Source organism: Macaca thibetana, chromosome 12, assembly GCF_024542745.1.
Source record: "Macaca thibetana thibetana isolate TM-01 chromosome 12, ASM2454274v1, whole genome shotgun sequence".
Lineage (NCBI taxonomy): Eukaryota > Metazoa > Chordata > Mammalia > Primates > Cercopithecidae > Macaca > Macaca thibetana.
The window spans coordinates 84,372,882-84,386,802 of NC_065589.1; the positions used below are offsets into that span (position 1 = coordinate 84,372,882).

The window sequence follows — 13,921 nt, forward strand, 5'->3', positions numbered from 1 at the left end:
TATGTAGGTGTGGGAATAGCACCCTGCCCTCTGGAGCTTTTTAGAGCATATTTTAGCCCCAGTATTTTTAGGAACTCATAACCACTCAGGGACCAAAACATTCCATCCAACCCTCTTACATTCCCCTTAGACTCTTCTCATGCCAAACTTGTTGTTTCCAGAAGAATTACTCTACTGTGTCCAGGAACTAATCAGAATTCATCAGTGGGAGCTAACTCATAGAAACAAATACATTTAACATTGTATCTCAAATACAATAAAATGATTTTACTATTTTATCCATTCTACAAAAATTATACATATTGATTTCTAATAAGAAATACCTATAACAGATCTTCAACTAGGAGGGTATTTCTTTTTTTTTTTTTTTTTTTCTTTTTGGTTTTGAGACGGAGTCTCGCTCTGTCGCCCAGGCTGGAGTGCAGTGGTGCGATCTCGGCTCACTGCAACCTCCGCCTCCCGGGCTCAAGTGATTCTCCTGCCTCAGCCTCCCAAATAGCTGAGATTACAGGCGCCCGCCACCACGCCCGGCTCATTTTTGTATTTTTAGTAGAGATGGGGTTTCACCATGTTGGTCAGACTGGTCTTGAACTCCTGACCTCAGGTGATCCACCCGCCTCGGCCTCCCAAAATGCAGGGATTACAGGCGTGAGCCACTGCGCCCGGCCGCAGGGTATTTCTTTGCAGAGATCTTGATGTGTTCAGCTTACCTGAACCAGTGTTTGTCCTTCAGCTCTTGAATTCCTCACCACATGGTTGTTAGTTGATCCTATGAATGAATGCTGCTGTCTGTTGTCTGCCTTGCTCACGTTCTGGCTGTTGTGGAAACTCCCTGCTTCCTGGTATCCACTGTCAGAATAAGAATTCATTTGTGTTGAACTTCTTGAGTTACCCAATGATCCTGTGAGAATGAAACCAAGAAATATCTTTATTATACACACTTCTGACACTCGCTTTCAAGAATAAAATCTTAAAAGCAATTCCAATACTTAAAAGATAACACAACAGACCCTCACTTTCATGAAGAGATGTCTGTTCTGGTGAATAGAGGGTTCCTTGTTCTGGCTCTGTCCTGATGAGATAGTTGTTGGGATGGACAGCGTCAGAAACTTTAGGTTTGCTTACACCAGTATTTGGCACATCTGTAAGAAGAAAAGTTTAAACAGCTAAACATAGTAATATTACATAAAAGCTTGCTAAAAAAGGTTCAAATATTTGTCAATAGCATCTTAGAATCTATATGCTAATCCAAGGCTGTATTTTCAGATTACACAGCACATTTGACTCTTAACTATATGAATGTGTTCCATAAACTTATACTTCATTAATATATTTTGCTGAATTTCATAAATGTTGTTTGTTATGATTATGAGTCTCAATATTAAGTCAAAATCTGAAAACTGATCCTGTTCCCCTTGGAAAACTGACATCTCAGACACCTTCCTCCAAGGGATTAAAAGACTGAGAATGGAGACCAAGTATTTTAAGAAGGGTCCTCCATCTTATGAACAATTAAAAATGAAAAATTACACAACATTCATATTATTGAGCTTGGTGATGAAGCCTCTGAAGGTAGAGCACATTTTATGTTATATTTCATGTCACCTACAGTCAAAGGAACTCTATACAAAGTTTTAGAATTGCCAAGCAATGAAAACTTCCTTGTTCATCTGCTTATTTTATTCCTTTAGTCTTTTTTAAAGGAATATGGGCAAGCCTAACCTAATCATTGTTTCTTCCAGCCAAACCCATCTCTTCCATTATCTCCTTTAATTTAACAGTACCATTTGCCATCTTGAACTTGAAAAAAACAAACCCCATTCAAACTTCTGTTTTTTATGCTGTAAACTTAGGTGGCATAGATCATGCTGCCTCTTCCCAGTTTAATTCCCGTATGTCCTTCTTTCTCTAATATCTTCAAAATATATTTTCCTATTTTCCAATGGACTTCAATACAAGCCATTTCTTCCTCGCATTTAACCCTTATATTAACAAACTTTTTTTCAGAAATGCTGCTTCACTCTCACTTCAAAGATTTTAATTAATTTAATTTAATTCTTATCACATTCGGAGTTTAACATACAATCCTAAAGATTTAAATGTCTACCTCCTTTCCTCCCTCCCTTTCTCCCTCTGGGTACTACTACACACCAGGCCCTATGCAGTTATGAGAGAAGATATGGGGGTGTGTGTGTGTGTGTGTGTGTGTGTGTGTGTGTGTGTGTCTGGGGGAATGGAGCTTAGGAAAATTTTCCTAAAGGAAGTAACATCTAAGTAGCATTCATTTACCACAGGAGGCCAGCTTTTCCTTTCTGTATCACACTTATCACCATCTCTCCCCACTAGAATATAAGCTGCACAAGGGCAGACAGACTTTTATCTGGTTTGTTATATCCTCAGTGTCTAGGATGGTGCAGAGTACTCAGTAGGTGCTCAGTAAATATTTGTTGAACAAGCAAACTCCTAGTAACAGCAGCAGCTTCCTTTTACTGAGTGCTGACTCATGCCTGGCATTGCACTGTGGCTTTACCTTACTGTGTTCAATGAAGTTTGGCTATATAAAGCAAAGTAAAATTTTTAGGGACTGTTGATTAAGCTGCTTTAGAACGTGAATACAAGGTTTAAGGGAGAAGTGGGAAATCCCAGTGCATTATAAACCTTTAACTTGATGTCAGATTCAATTCAAGATTTTGTTTCCTAGCCTCTGGAAAGATTAGCTGACATTCTTAGTATAGGTTTTTAACGACCTGCCTCCTGCTATATTATTTGACAGAATGCTTCTATGTGGTAGAATTCTGTGACAGTTCTGATTGCTTAAGTTTGGAATTTCAGCAAAGATTAAAGATTGTATATGGTTTCCCTGGTACACGTTGAAACGTGAGCTGAGTCACTGTCAGGCTGACAATACCATAAAGTGCTCTGCTTCATTTGTACAGCTTCTATCATGAGTTTCCAGAGTTCTAAACATTCTTATACAGTAATTCTCAAAGGAGTTTTGCTAAGGATTAAGTAAAATGCTAAGGAATTGGAATAGCTGGGAATAGCTGCACAGGTACTGGCCTGAAATCAGAGCTATGCAACAATCAACCTTTGTTCCATCAGGAATGGAACCCTGGGAAAGCAAATATGAACTAGCAACAAACTACAGATAAAAAGTACCACTGTGGTAGCCTCAAGGCTTCACATACATGGAAAAATGTACTGTCTTGGAAAAAAAAGATGTTCAGATAGTTCTCAGCGTTAGTTAAATGTAAGGTAAAATCTGGGACACTAATATTTTAAAGCTTTTGGTTTAGAAACACTAGGTGGCATGTAGTATCAGGGTCTCAACATTTTTCACCATGGAAACCAAAACCATTAAAATTTTATGTAAGCTGCCCACCCACTTTTTAAAGAAAGCTATTCAGAGCTTAAAAAAAAAAAAAAAAAAAAAACGAAAAAGAGGAACATATACCCTAAAAACTGTAGCTCAGCAATTGTGTCTTTCCACTCAATGAAACATATTCCCAGAAACCATGTAACAATCTTGCTCATTTAAACTCTTCCTTATGAGAAGCTATTTAAAATAAATAACCTCAGAGAAAGCACGAATCATGAGATATGTGATTCCATACTGGTTGCCCTAATAAAACTTCACGAAATTAGTATCTTAAACAATACAAAATTATTCCAAAAGTAATATAAGAGCCATATTGCTTTTAAATATTATGACCTGACTCTGTTTCATATATTTTTTAATGCACCACCCTAGAAAACAGAATATAGAAAAGGACACTGAGATGCTAACTAGAACACTAAAATACAAAATTCTCAGGTGCCCAGAATCCAATTTGAAAATCTAAGGAACTGGGTTTAAAGGACAGGACTTAGGTTTTGTGACCTATCTTTAAGTAAATATAAAAGTAAGAGTTAATAAAAGATTTATTTAATATGAACTATAAAGCAATCAACTTCTATACTATAAATAAGGTCTTCAGTTATTTTTTCTTTTTCTTTTTCTTTTTTTTTGAGACGGAGTCTCTGTCACACAGGCTGGAATGCAGTGGCACGATCTTGGCTCACTGTAACCTCTGGGCTCAAGTGATTCTCATGCCTCAGCCTCTTGAGTAGCTGGGATTACGGGTGTGTTCTACCATGCCCAGCTAATTTCTGTATTTTTAGTAAAGACGGGGTTTCACTATGTTGGCCATGCTGGTCTCAAACTCCTGACCCTAAGTGATCTGCCCATCTTGGCCTCTCAAAGTGCTGGGATTACAGGCATGAGCCACTGTGCTCGGCCATCCAGTTATTTTTCTGTTTCCTTAGCAGAGCCCAACAATAATGAAGAATAGCTGCAGAGATCAAAGTATCCTGAAATCTATTCTGATTTATGAAAAGAAATGTAAATGGTTTTCAAAATAGTGTTACTATTTTGTTTCTTTGAAAACTTGTAATCCACAAATTATCTATATACATGCACAAACCTATGTATGCACAGACATCATATCTCAGGTAAACAGAAAACACATCTTCTAATTTTACTGGATAAAGTATTCCTCACTGTAGTATGGTAGGGTTCACATTTACCAATTATGTATTATTTAAACAATCTTACTTTAAGATGAATGAATTTTAAAAACCTCTGCTATGTGGAATGAAAGATGTTAGTCAAATTCACTAGAGAAACACAGAGGCATATCGTATGCAGTTAACCATTTCATGATGAATGCTGTAACCTATAATTAAATAGTTGGCATATTACAATTTAGCACAATCAGAATAAGAAATCAAGAGACATTTTTATAAGTAAAAATGGCAAACAGCATGTGAATGTTACTTCTTTAATCAGTGTACTGAACAACATGTGTTGCTTAAAAAAAAAAAAAAATCACAAACATGTTTTCTGGGACACCAGAAATATACTATGGGGAACTTTCAAACATCAAATTAGCATCTTTGAAGAAAATGTATATCTAAAGACAGAGAAATTGAACAAGCTTCAAGGTAGAATGAAATTTCCATTTGTGCCAAAGACTGCAAAATTATTGGAATCATGGGCCTTCTTGTCTATTACATTTCATTTGAGTGCTCTAATATTTAAAAATATATAATTAGAAAAAGTGTTATGGTGCATCTATAAAAAATACTAGTGGGTAAGGGACAATAACACTGTAGGGCTACGAAAATCTGGTATATCATCCACCTCATTAAGCTCATGGTAAAAGATGGAATACAAAGTGAGATATTTTATCTTTTTTATAATGTACATCCCCAAATATACAGAGTGTGTATGAAGATATGCTTAGTAAAAGAGTCTAAGGCCTCTCTAATGAACCTGAAATTATTAAAATGGTTCTGCTTTGTTAATCTATGTCTTGCTGTATGAAAGGAGGAAGGTCTGTAGTGTGTGTAAAATCACCATGGAAACAGGAACTGAGAGATCAGTAAGGAGATTTTTAGTATAGACAACCCTGTGACTAGTCTTTCATAGTCCAGCACACTGGAACCTCATGATAGGTTCTCCTTGCTTGAGTCTGTTCTGAGTTGCTGTGGTATTTAGGGGTTTGCCCTTACATAAAGAATGTGTAGTGTGAGTTCCGGCAGGACTCTTGGGACGGCAATAGCACCCGATGTTAAGGCAGATGATACTCTCCTTGATGGTTTCTTCCAACTCTCTGGCCTGTGAGCTGAGGTTAGGCTGTCATACGCAGAGGGGCAACATTTTGTGGAAAAAAAGAGTAGAAAATGCTGTGTTACATGGACTCAACTTCCTGTCTGGTTACAGGGCTCTCCTTTCCTGTAGGATCACAGGCTTACAAGGGAGTCTACTTTCCACAGAGGTGCAAAAATCGTCCAGTGCCTCCTATGGCAAAAAAGTAAAGCCAAATTCTGGAAGAGAACATGGGTGGTGGCACCAAAAAGATTTCTCCTCTTTATACCTTCTGTGACATACAAGATTTATTTCTATAGCAGGCAAGCTTATCATCAGAGGGAATAAGGCCACTGGGAAACCCTGTTTCAGAGTGAGAAACGTTGTTTCAGGGTGATGGAAACATGAAGCACCAATAGTATTCCTTCCTCCACAGGAGAAAATACAAGTTGACAGATATTTTAAGAATATTACACATACTTGGAGTTTGCTGACTCAAATATAAGCTACTATATACATAAGATATCATTTAAAAGTTGGATTTTAGTGGAAGTAAAGACATAAGGCAGAAAGACCATGTTTCTTGAAACTATTTCTGGTCTGGTTCTTAAGTATTTCTAGATTCTTGGGTCTTGTGCATATTTATATTATCTTTTCAATATTAATAAGGCAATGGCTCTAAAAATTTTACCCGTCTAAAAAGTGTTGCATAAAAGGTCTTGGAAAATGGAAACCATTAATGAAGTATCTTCTACTTCATTTTAAACTCTGCTTTAAGCATCAACTAGTCTGCCTTGAAATTCACTGTAAAGCTTGACTGCCTGGATTCAAATCTATAGTATAAGCAAATTTTGTGAATGCATAAACTGGTATCATAGTGATTTCCACAATGCCTAAACTAAAAGAGATCTCCTGGTCATATATAAATTCTGTCCAAGAATATAAAACCATTAAAAATAAATTTTACAAAAAATAAACTGAAGAGAAATTTCTACTAACAGTCATATAAAAATGAATGTTAAGTATTTTCAGTCTGGATACTAATTAAAATACAGATGTCACACCTACTATAAAAATTTATACTTTACACCTATAAAAAGAAAACAAGAAAAACAACAAGGAATTAAGGATTATAAATACAAAATGAAATGAACAAGACATAACTTGCCCAATACTGAGTTTAACGGGCTTCATAAATGGCTGAGGGGGTCTCGCTTCCTATCAAGGAAAGCTGAAGAAGGGATAAGTAAGGGATCTGTTGTAATGTAAAAAGTCAGCTTATGGAAAATACAACTAAGTGCTCAAAAATCACCCTACAATATTTTTCAAAGACACTTTTTATTCTCTTTGGGAAAAAAAAAGTTACCAAATATAGAAATGGGAATATCTGTCAGTGGGAGATACAAAGTAAGATTCCTTTTGTTAAAAACCAAAAAAGCCTTTTTAAAAACACAAACCTATAAAGGATGATAGTCACTATCAAAAAGAAAGAAACGATTCTTTTGAAATAAGATCTTCTATATTTTTCCACTAGTTATCTTTTTTTTTCTTTGGTAAAATATACTAAGATAAAGCCACATGCAGACTAACTTTGTCATAAGAATGAAACGTGAAATTATAGAGGGTGACTTTCAGATGTGTCCCAAAGCAACAGTTATAAATTGAGGAACGAAGGCTCTGTGTTTTGAGGAGGTAGTAATAGAAAAAGAAGGGTTTTCAGACTTGACAATTTCTATTTTATTTTAGATAGTTAGTAGCACATTTCTTCACATATCACTAAAAGCACGAGGCAGTTTAAATATTTGGCATGTTTACATCAAACATGAAATATTAAAGGCTAAAACTGGATACTTGATTTTCATATAATGTGCTTTTGGGGATCTGTTCATATATTATGTGTAAGTTTGCTAAGGCAAAATCTAATACTCTTATTTGGTGGTGGCCCATGACAAACATATTGAGACATCTATGGTTCTAAACTTGAAAGGCTGATCTTCTGTATAATATAGGTAATTTGTTCAATAAAAATTCATTTCACAAAATCCCAAATATTTGGAAACTACAAATTAAATAATATGCACTGGCTGGGAAACTCATGCATCCATTTCATAGTTGGCTTCTTCATACCATTTATGTCAGGGCTGACCTTCAGAATACGGTCAAAATTTTGCTGGCTTTACCATGTCACTCCAGCACACCATTTTTAACCTCATATTTCAAAACTTTTGTTTAAAGCATTGGTATTTAATTTTTTAAAGTTTTAAACATATATAAAGGTAGAAAGAAAAAGTATAATGTATTCCAGGTTTAACAGTTATCAGCATTATGCATACTTTTTTTCCATTATCTTTTTCCTTTGTTATATAATTTCAAAACAAATCTCTCACATTGGATCATTTCAACGCTAAAAATTTCCGTTTGTATCTCTAAAAAATAAGGACTTCATAAAACCATAATTATTCCATAATGCCATATAGTGAGTTCAAATTCAAAGTTTTCAGATGTCTTGGAATGTGCTTCTTCAGTTGGCTTGTACTAGTCAGGCTGAAATAAGGTTTACTGATTGCATTTGAGTACAATTGTTATTTAAGTCCCTCAATTTAGAAAGGGGCACCCATTCCTTCATTTTCATGTTTTTGATGCACTGAGGAAACTGCAGCAATACACTTTTAAGTTGTTCCACATCCTGAATTTGTCTGATGGTTTTCTCATGTAATTTACTTATTCCTCTAAATACACTATTTCTTTAAGCAGAAGGTTATAGCTAAAAGCTTTCAGGTCAAGCCTTTGTGGGTAGCATACTTTATGAATGGTGCCATGTACATGACACCTTTCATATCACAACTTTCAGGGTTGCTAAGATCTATCAGGCAATGCAGGTAGTGGCAGCTTAATCCTTCTGTCAAGTTTACCACCAACCTGTCTCCTAATGCAATGGTTCTCAACCTTGGTTGCAAAATGCAATCACCTGCATTGAAAATTGGGTGGAATTTTAACACTACTGCTGTCCAAGTCCCACACTCACATATTCCAGTTCAATCAGTCTAAGCTGTATTCTGAATACCGGAATTTTTAAAAACTCCCAGGGTGATTCTAATGCACAGCTAGGGTTGGGAACTTAAGAGGTTTCCGCATCCATTGACAATTTTTGCTTGACTTATTTCATGAGGGCTTGCAAACTGGTGATTTTTCTAATTTTATTATTCTTTCTACATTTATCAGCAGGAATTCTTTTGGAATATTTTACATAATAGCTAGAATTATTTAGTTATCCTGAAATATGAACAGGACAGGTAGGATAAATGTTTAATTCTTCTTTTTAATGACTAGGTTTTAGAATAAAGCAGTGGTTCTCAAACTGTGCACACTGGAGTCACCTGGGGACTCGTTAAACCCCACTGACGCCTGGTTCCCAGCTCAGACTTTTGAACTGAATTGTGTAGGGGTGATGCTTGGGCATCAAGATTTTAGTAGCTCCACAGGTGACTCTACAGTGCAGCAGTGTGTAGGAACCTCAGGAGTGAGTTGTTGGCACCCACAATTACATCTAACGGTGATTTTTTAAACGTTTGTTTTTGCTTGATTTGGTAGTGGTTGTTGCATTTTTCATGATAGAAAAATGTATCTGATCATTTTGAGCCAGCTACGAAGACAGAAGAAAGCCAAATTGACAGGAAACTTAGAATTTTACTAAATTCTAAGGTCATGCTGATCTCCAATCTCCATGAGAACGAGTTAATTAACATGATGGTCAGGGGTATGCTCAAGTTTCCATGGAGTGTTATGATTTAATGAATAGTTAATAATGATATTTAAAAATTATCTTACTTCATTCAATCTGTTCCTAAGTTTTATGATATAGAGAAATTTGAAACAAATGTTTTTGTTAAAGCCTAGTAACTTATTAAAATTTTAAGTATTCATGAAGATTTACATTCCTGTACTCTGGTAACATAGTAAGTGCAGCTAGGACTACCAGGTGCTATCAGCAGGAGCATAAATTCTTAAGCTTTCTGGTGGGCAAATTGACAATATTTGCCAAAATTAAAATGTAAACACCCTTGTCCAGGAAGTTTCAGTTACAGAAATCCTATCAGAGACACTCATATGTGTGCAGAAAGAATCTTTGCCATTGTCTGACAAAGTAGAAAACTGGAAAAAACAAAATGTTCACTGATAAGAAACTGGTTATATAAATTTTCAAACGATGGATACTATTTAGCCATTAAAAAGAAATAGGGCTTTATATACTGACATAGAAACACATCCATTATTTTGTAATGTTAGGGGAAAAACTTAAAGGTCACAGAACAACATAGAGTGTATCTTTATTTGTGTTAAACCAAAACAAACAACTCCAATGTGTGTGGATACTTCGACATACATACAAACACAGGTAACAGTCTGGGCTGTTTCATTATTCCAGACTTTTTCCTATACGTTGTGTCTGTGTATAGTTAGTTGTGTAGGTGTGGTGGTCATGGTATGGGAACATGTTGGAATGAAGGAAATTTCTACCTTTTATTCAGATTCTTCTAGACTTTTTTTTTTTTTTTTTTTTTTAAAGAAGCATATCTTATTTTCATCTTAAAACAGTAAGTTAAGAAGAGCTTTTACAGTGGCAATCAGGAAGCTATCACACTGCAGTTGGAAAGAAGGCAGTCATGCCTGTGTGGCTAAAATGGACGTGCAAAAAATAAGGGAGAGAAACTCGTACTCTACAGCTGATTTTAAGCGAAATTCTTATCATCCTTGTATTTAGAAGAGAAACAGGAAGAAATATATGATAAAGTTTTGTCATTTGTAAAGTTTATGGCTACAATAAATGATGGCGTCCAAAATCCTCAATAGTCCTTTATACATGACTGCTGATCTAATATTCTGTTTATGAACATGTACAATACAATACTCACTTCCTACTGTATCTCCTTTATAAATTCAATACATTTCTACTGAGGCATAAAGTGTTTCCATTTAAGTCAACTTCTTATCTCATGATGTGCTGATGAATTTTTGTGTTGTAAATTACTTGTACCAGATAGAGGAAAAAGAAAAGATAAATTGACTTAGGTCTACTTTCTCTTTTGTCATTTATTTTCAGTATTGATGGCTTTTTCTTTCTTTTTTTTAAAGCTCATCCCAGTGGAAGAAACTTGTATCCATACATTTTAGAAACAAAATTTAAATACACAAACAAAATGCACAGCCTAGCTCCTACAGTCTTAAATTTAGTAGTAAACATTAACTAATGCCAGTATTCCACACAGTAATGATTTAAATCAATAGTATGTTAAAATCATACCACTTCAATACATGTTACACAATAAATGATGTAGCACTGTGAAGTTATGGAATCAGTTTTAAACTTCCTATTTTACTATGGTCTTTTTTCTTCCCTTCCATATATACTAACATCAACACTCCTAACTGCCTAGAATTGTTACTATTTTCTCTACTGTTCATCCAAATCTATTAACCCCTTAATGCCTTCTGAGTCAACCAGAAAATTTCTCTCACTTGTTTTGGTAGAGATTCCAATCTTTTTTGGCCTCTAATTTCTTATCCATGAGTACCAATTCTTTATCACCTACATAACATCCACCGATTTCTTGAACACTTTCTTTTTCTAGGAACACAGCAGTGTTAAAAAGAATAAGCTTGGCTGACTGGCTGGTGGGGACAGAGCAGCACATTCCAGCTCTGTAAGATGGGCTGCTCCTGGTCTAATGTGCTAGGAAGAGCTGGGGCAGAGGGAGGCTGAATTCTGAAGCCGATTCTCCTCCCCTGCATTTTATACAGATCTACTCAAGTTGGCAACCACCTAAACTCTAGTAATTTTTTTTTCTCGCAAACAGAAAAACTATGATATTGTGACTTGTAGCAAAATTCATTTCACGGAATGAGACTGGGGGACCTAAGTAACAACCAATGACTGCTTTGACCAAAAATTTCAATCCATGGCTTCAATCTATGGATTCTTTCTGATGGGTAGCATATACTGCGTGTAGCTATTTTTATTACTGAGTTGGTGTTTTTCTTAAAAAAGAGGTACATTCAAAGGATTTAAAGAAAAAGATTCTGTATAGTATTCTCCCTCATGAAGAATTATGATTATATATGCATTCTCACTTTCGTCACCCTTTACCTATTATTCTAGTATATATTTTCTGTGATTTTTATGTTTATTTTTTATTGTATTATATATGTTCTGACAAGTTACCTCAAATTTTGACGGCACACATAGATTGTATATTTAGAGATGTGAAGAAGTGAACAATGGAAAAACAGACACACTAATATTATGGAAACAGAAGGGAACACTAACATAACATTCTCTCGGAATGTTTTAGCAGAATATACAAGGTTATAAGACATGCAAGAAAAGACAAAGCTGAAACATAAACTGCTCCTCATAAAAAAACACAAAAGATGTGCATTTATATTTTTAGAATGCAAATATGTAACACTGGTAAGCTAGAGGTACAGAATAATGAAGAGAAAGGGCAAAAGTCAAGATAATCATAAAGCATAAATGCTCCAAAACAACTTTATTACTTCTAGGGAAGAAGTTTAAAGACCTGAGAAAATAAAAATGTTTGGCAGAATGGGCAGCTCTTCCTCATTCTTTGGGTAGTATCTCTCTCCACTCCCATACTTCAGAAACTTGGGCTTTCTGTTTTCAAACGTCCTACCCCCCTTAACTTCCGCCCCCCTCCCCCAGTAATAAACACACAAACAAGCAAGCTAGAGTCTCCTCAATCAAATGAAATGAAAGTGAAATGAAAATCTTTTCTGCCTAGGGCATCCTAAGCTCTTCCTTAGAAAATGGTGCTGCAGTAGGTTAGCTATTGAAAATCCAATTCAGCAGCTGGTTCCAGTTTACCACATTTCAACAGAATGTAACATCCTGAAAACATCTGAGTAGGCAGGGATCGCTCCTAAGCAGTGATCAAACCCTTGCATCTCTAACAATACACCTATTGCTGAAAGGCTTTTAAAGAGCTAAGCTTTTCAAGTCAATTTGTAAAACTTAAGAGAAAAGGTAGAGAAAGTGTCCGCAAGTAAACATGCAAAGTATAAAAATAAATGAGGACAAATGAGGACTTTCTATTTCACTATTGTGAAATGTTGTATAGGAAACCAGAAAACGAATAAAGATTTGCTTTTGTCAAGACCCAGCCAAAGACTAAGTGGACTGAAGGTCTTTTAAATATTTTTCACATTTAAGCCACTCCTCATTTATGCTGAGTAGGGCTGCCTAATTCTAAAATAGATGATTTTCATACTATGTTCAGTATCTTTGCGGCCAAAGCAGCAAAGAAAAAAAAAAGTGTCAAAATTTATAGAAAAAGCAGCAGCGACAGTGCTGTTTTATCCCAATTATTAATATATACTCAAAGTTATAAAGATCATCTATAGTTACTAGAAAAGGAAATATGGGCCGGTGCAGTGGCTCATGCCTGTAATCCCAGCACTTTGGGAGGCAGAGTTGGTGGATCACCTGAGGTTAGGAGTTCAAGACCAGCCTGGCCAATATGGCAAAACCCCATCTCCAATTAAAAAAAAAAAAATACAAAAATTAGCCGAGTGTGGTGGTGCACACTTGTAATTCCAGCTACTCGGGAGGCAGAGACAGAAGAATCTCTTGAACCCAGGAGGTGGCGGTTGCAGTGGTGCCACTGAACTTCGGCTTTGGCAACAGAGCAAGACTCCTTCTCAAAAAAAAAAAAAAGAAAGGAAATATGAACAAAATAAGATTTTACTCTTTTATTCATAAATTTTCAATTTTCTCCTCTTCTAACTATAGCTTATTGCCATGGTTACAATTTAAATGTCATAAATATAGCTGAAAAGTGGGTAAACTTAAGAAAAACCACAACATTATACAATTAAAATATGAGAAAGTAAATACCAGTTGTGATTGCCATGTTTAGAAGTTAATACTCTTCCTCCTTCCCATCAAAGGAAAAAAACATAAGTAAATGTAACTACTAGGCTTGAATATGAGTTTTAGTAAAGAGTGTGCTCTGAGAAAAATAAGGAACTATGCAGTTATTAAGTGTGAATTATGGACACACCTGTGGCGAAGGGAGATGAGCCACTGAGTTAGTATCTGCCTAACACTAAAGTACTTGAGGAGCTATTTGGACAACACTTAATTATTATGTATTCAATTTAAATCATTTAATACATTCGCTTGTGTATTATATATATTTTTATATTTAACAGCTGATTGCTCAGCCTACTAGAAAAGTAAAAAAAAGATTTGAAAACTTTAATGTAAAGGAAAAT

General features: G+C 35.5%; 1 protein-coding gene across 13 annotated transcripts in view; it reads right to left on the minus strand.

Moving 5' to 3' along the window:
• Positions 1 to 13,921, minus strand: part of PKP4 (plakophilin 4) — a 228,486-nt gene that overhangs the window by 59,697 nt on the left and 154,868 nt on the right. For 9 of the 13 annotated variants that reach the window (XM_050751612.1, XM_050751607.1, XM_050751611.1 and 6 more), the window contains 2 exons: positions 1,011 to 1,142; positions 711 to 901 (listed from right to left, as the gene is read on the minus strand). In XM_050751612.1, the coding sequence (XP_050607569.1) occupies positions 711 to 901; positions 1,011 to 1,142 (323 nt within the window). The remainder of the gene's footprint in view (positions 1 to 710; positions 902 to 1,010; positions 1,143 to 13,921) is intronic. The other 4 variants (XM_050751610.1, XM_050751609.1, XM_050751614.1 and 1 more) reach the window with 1 other exon arrangement.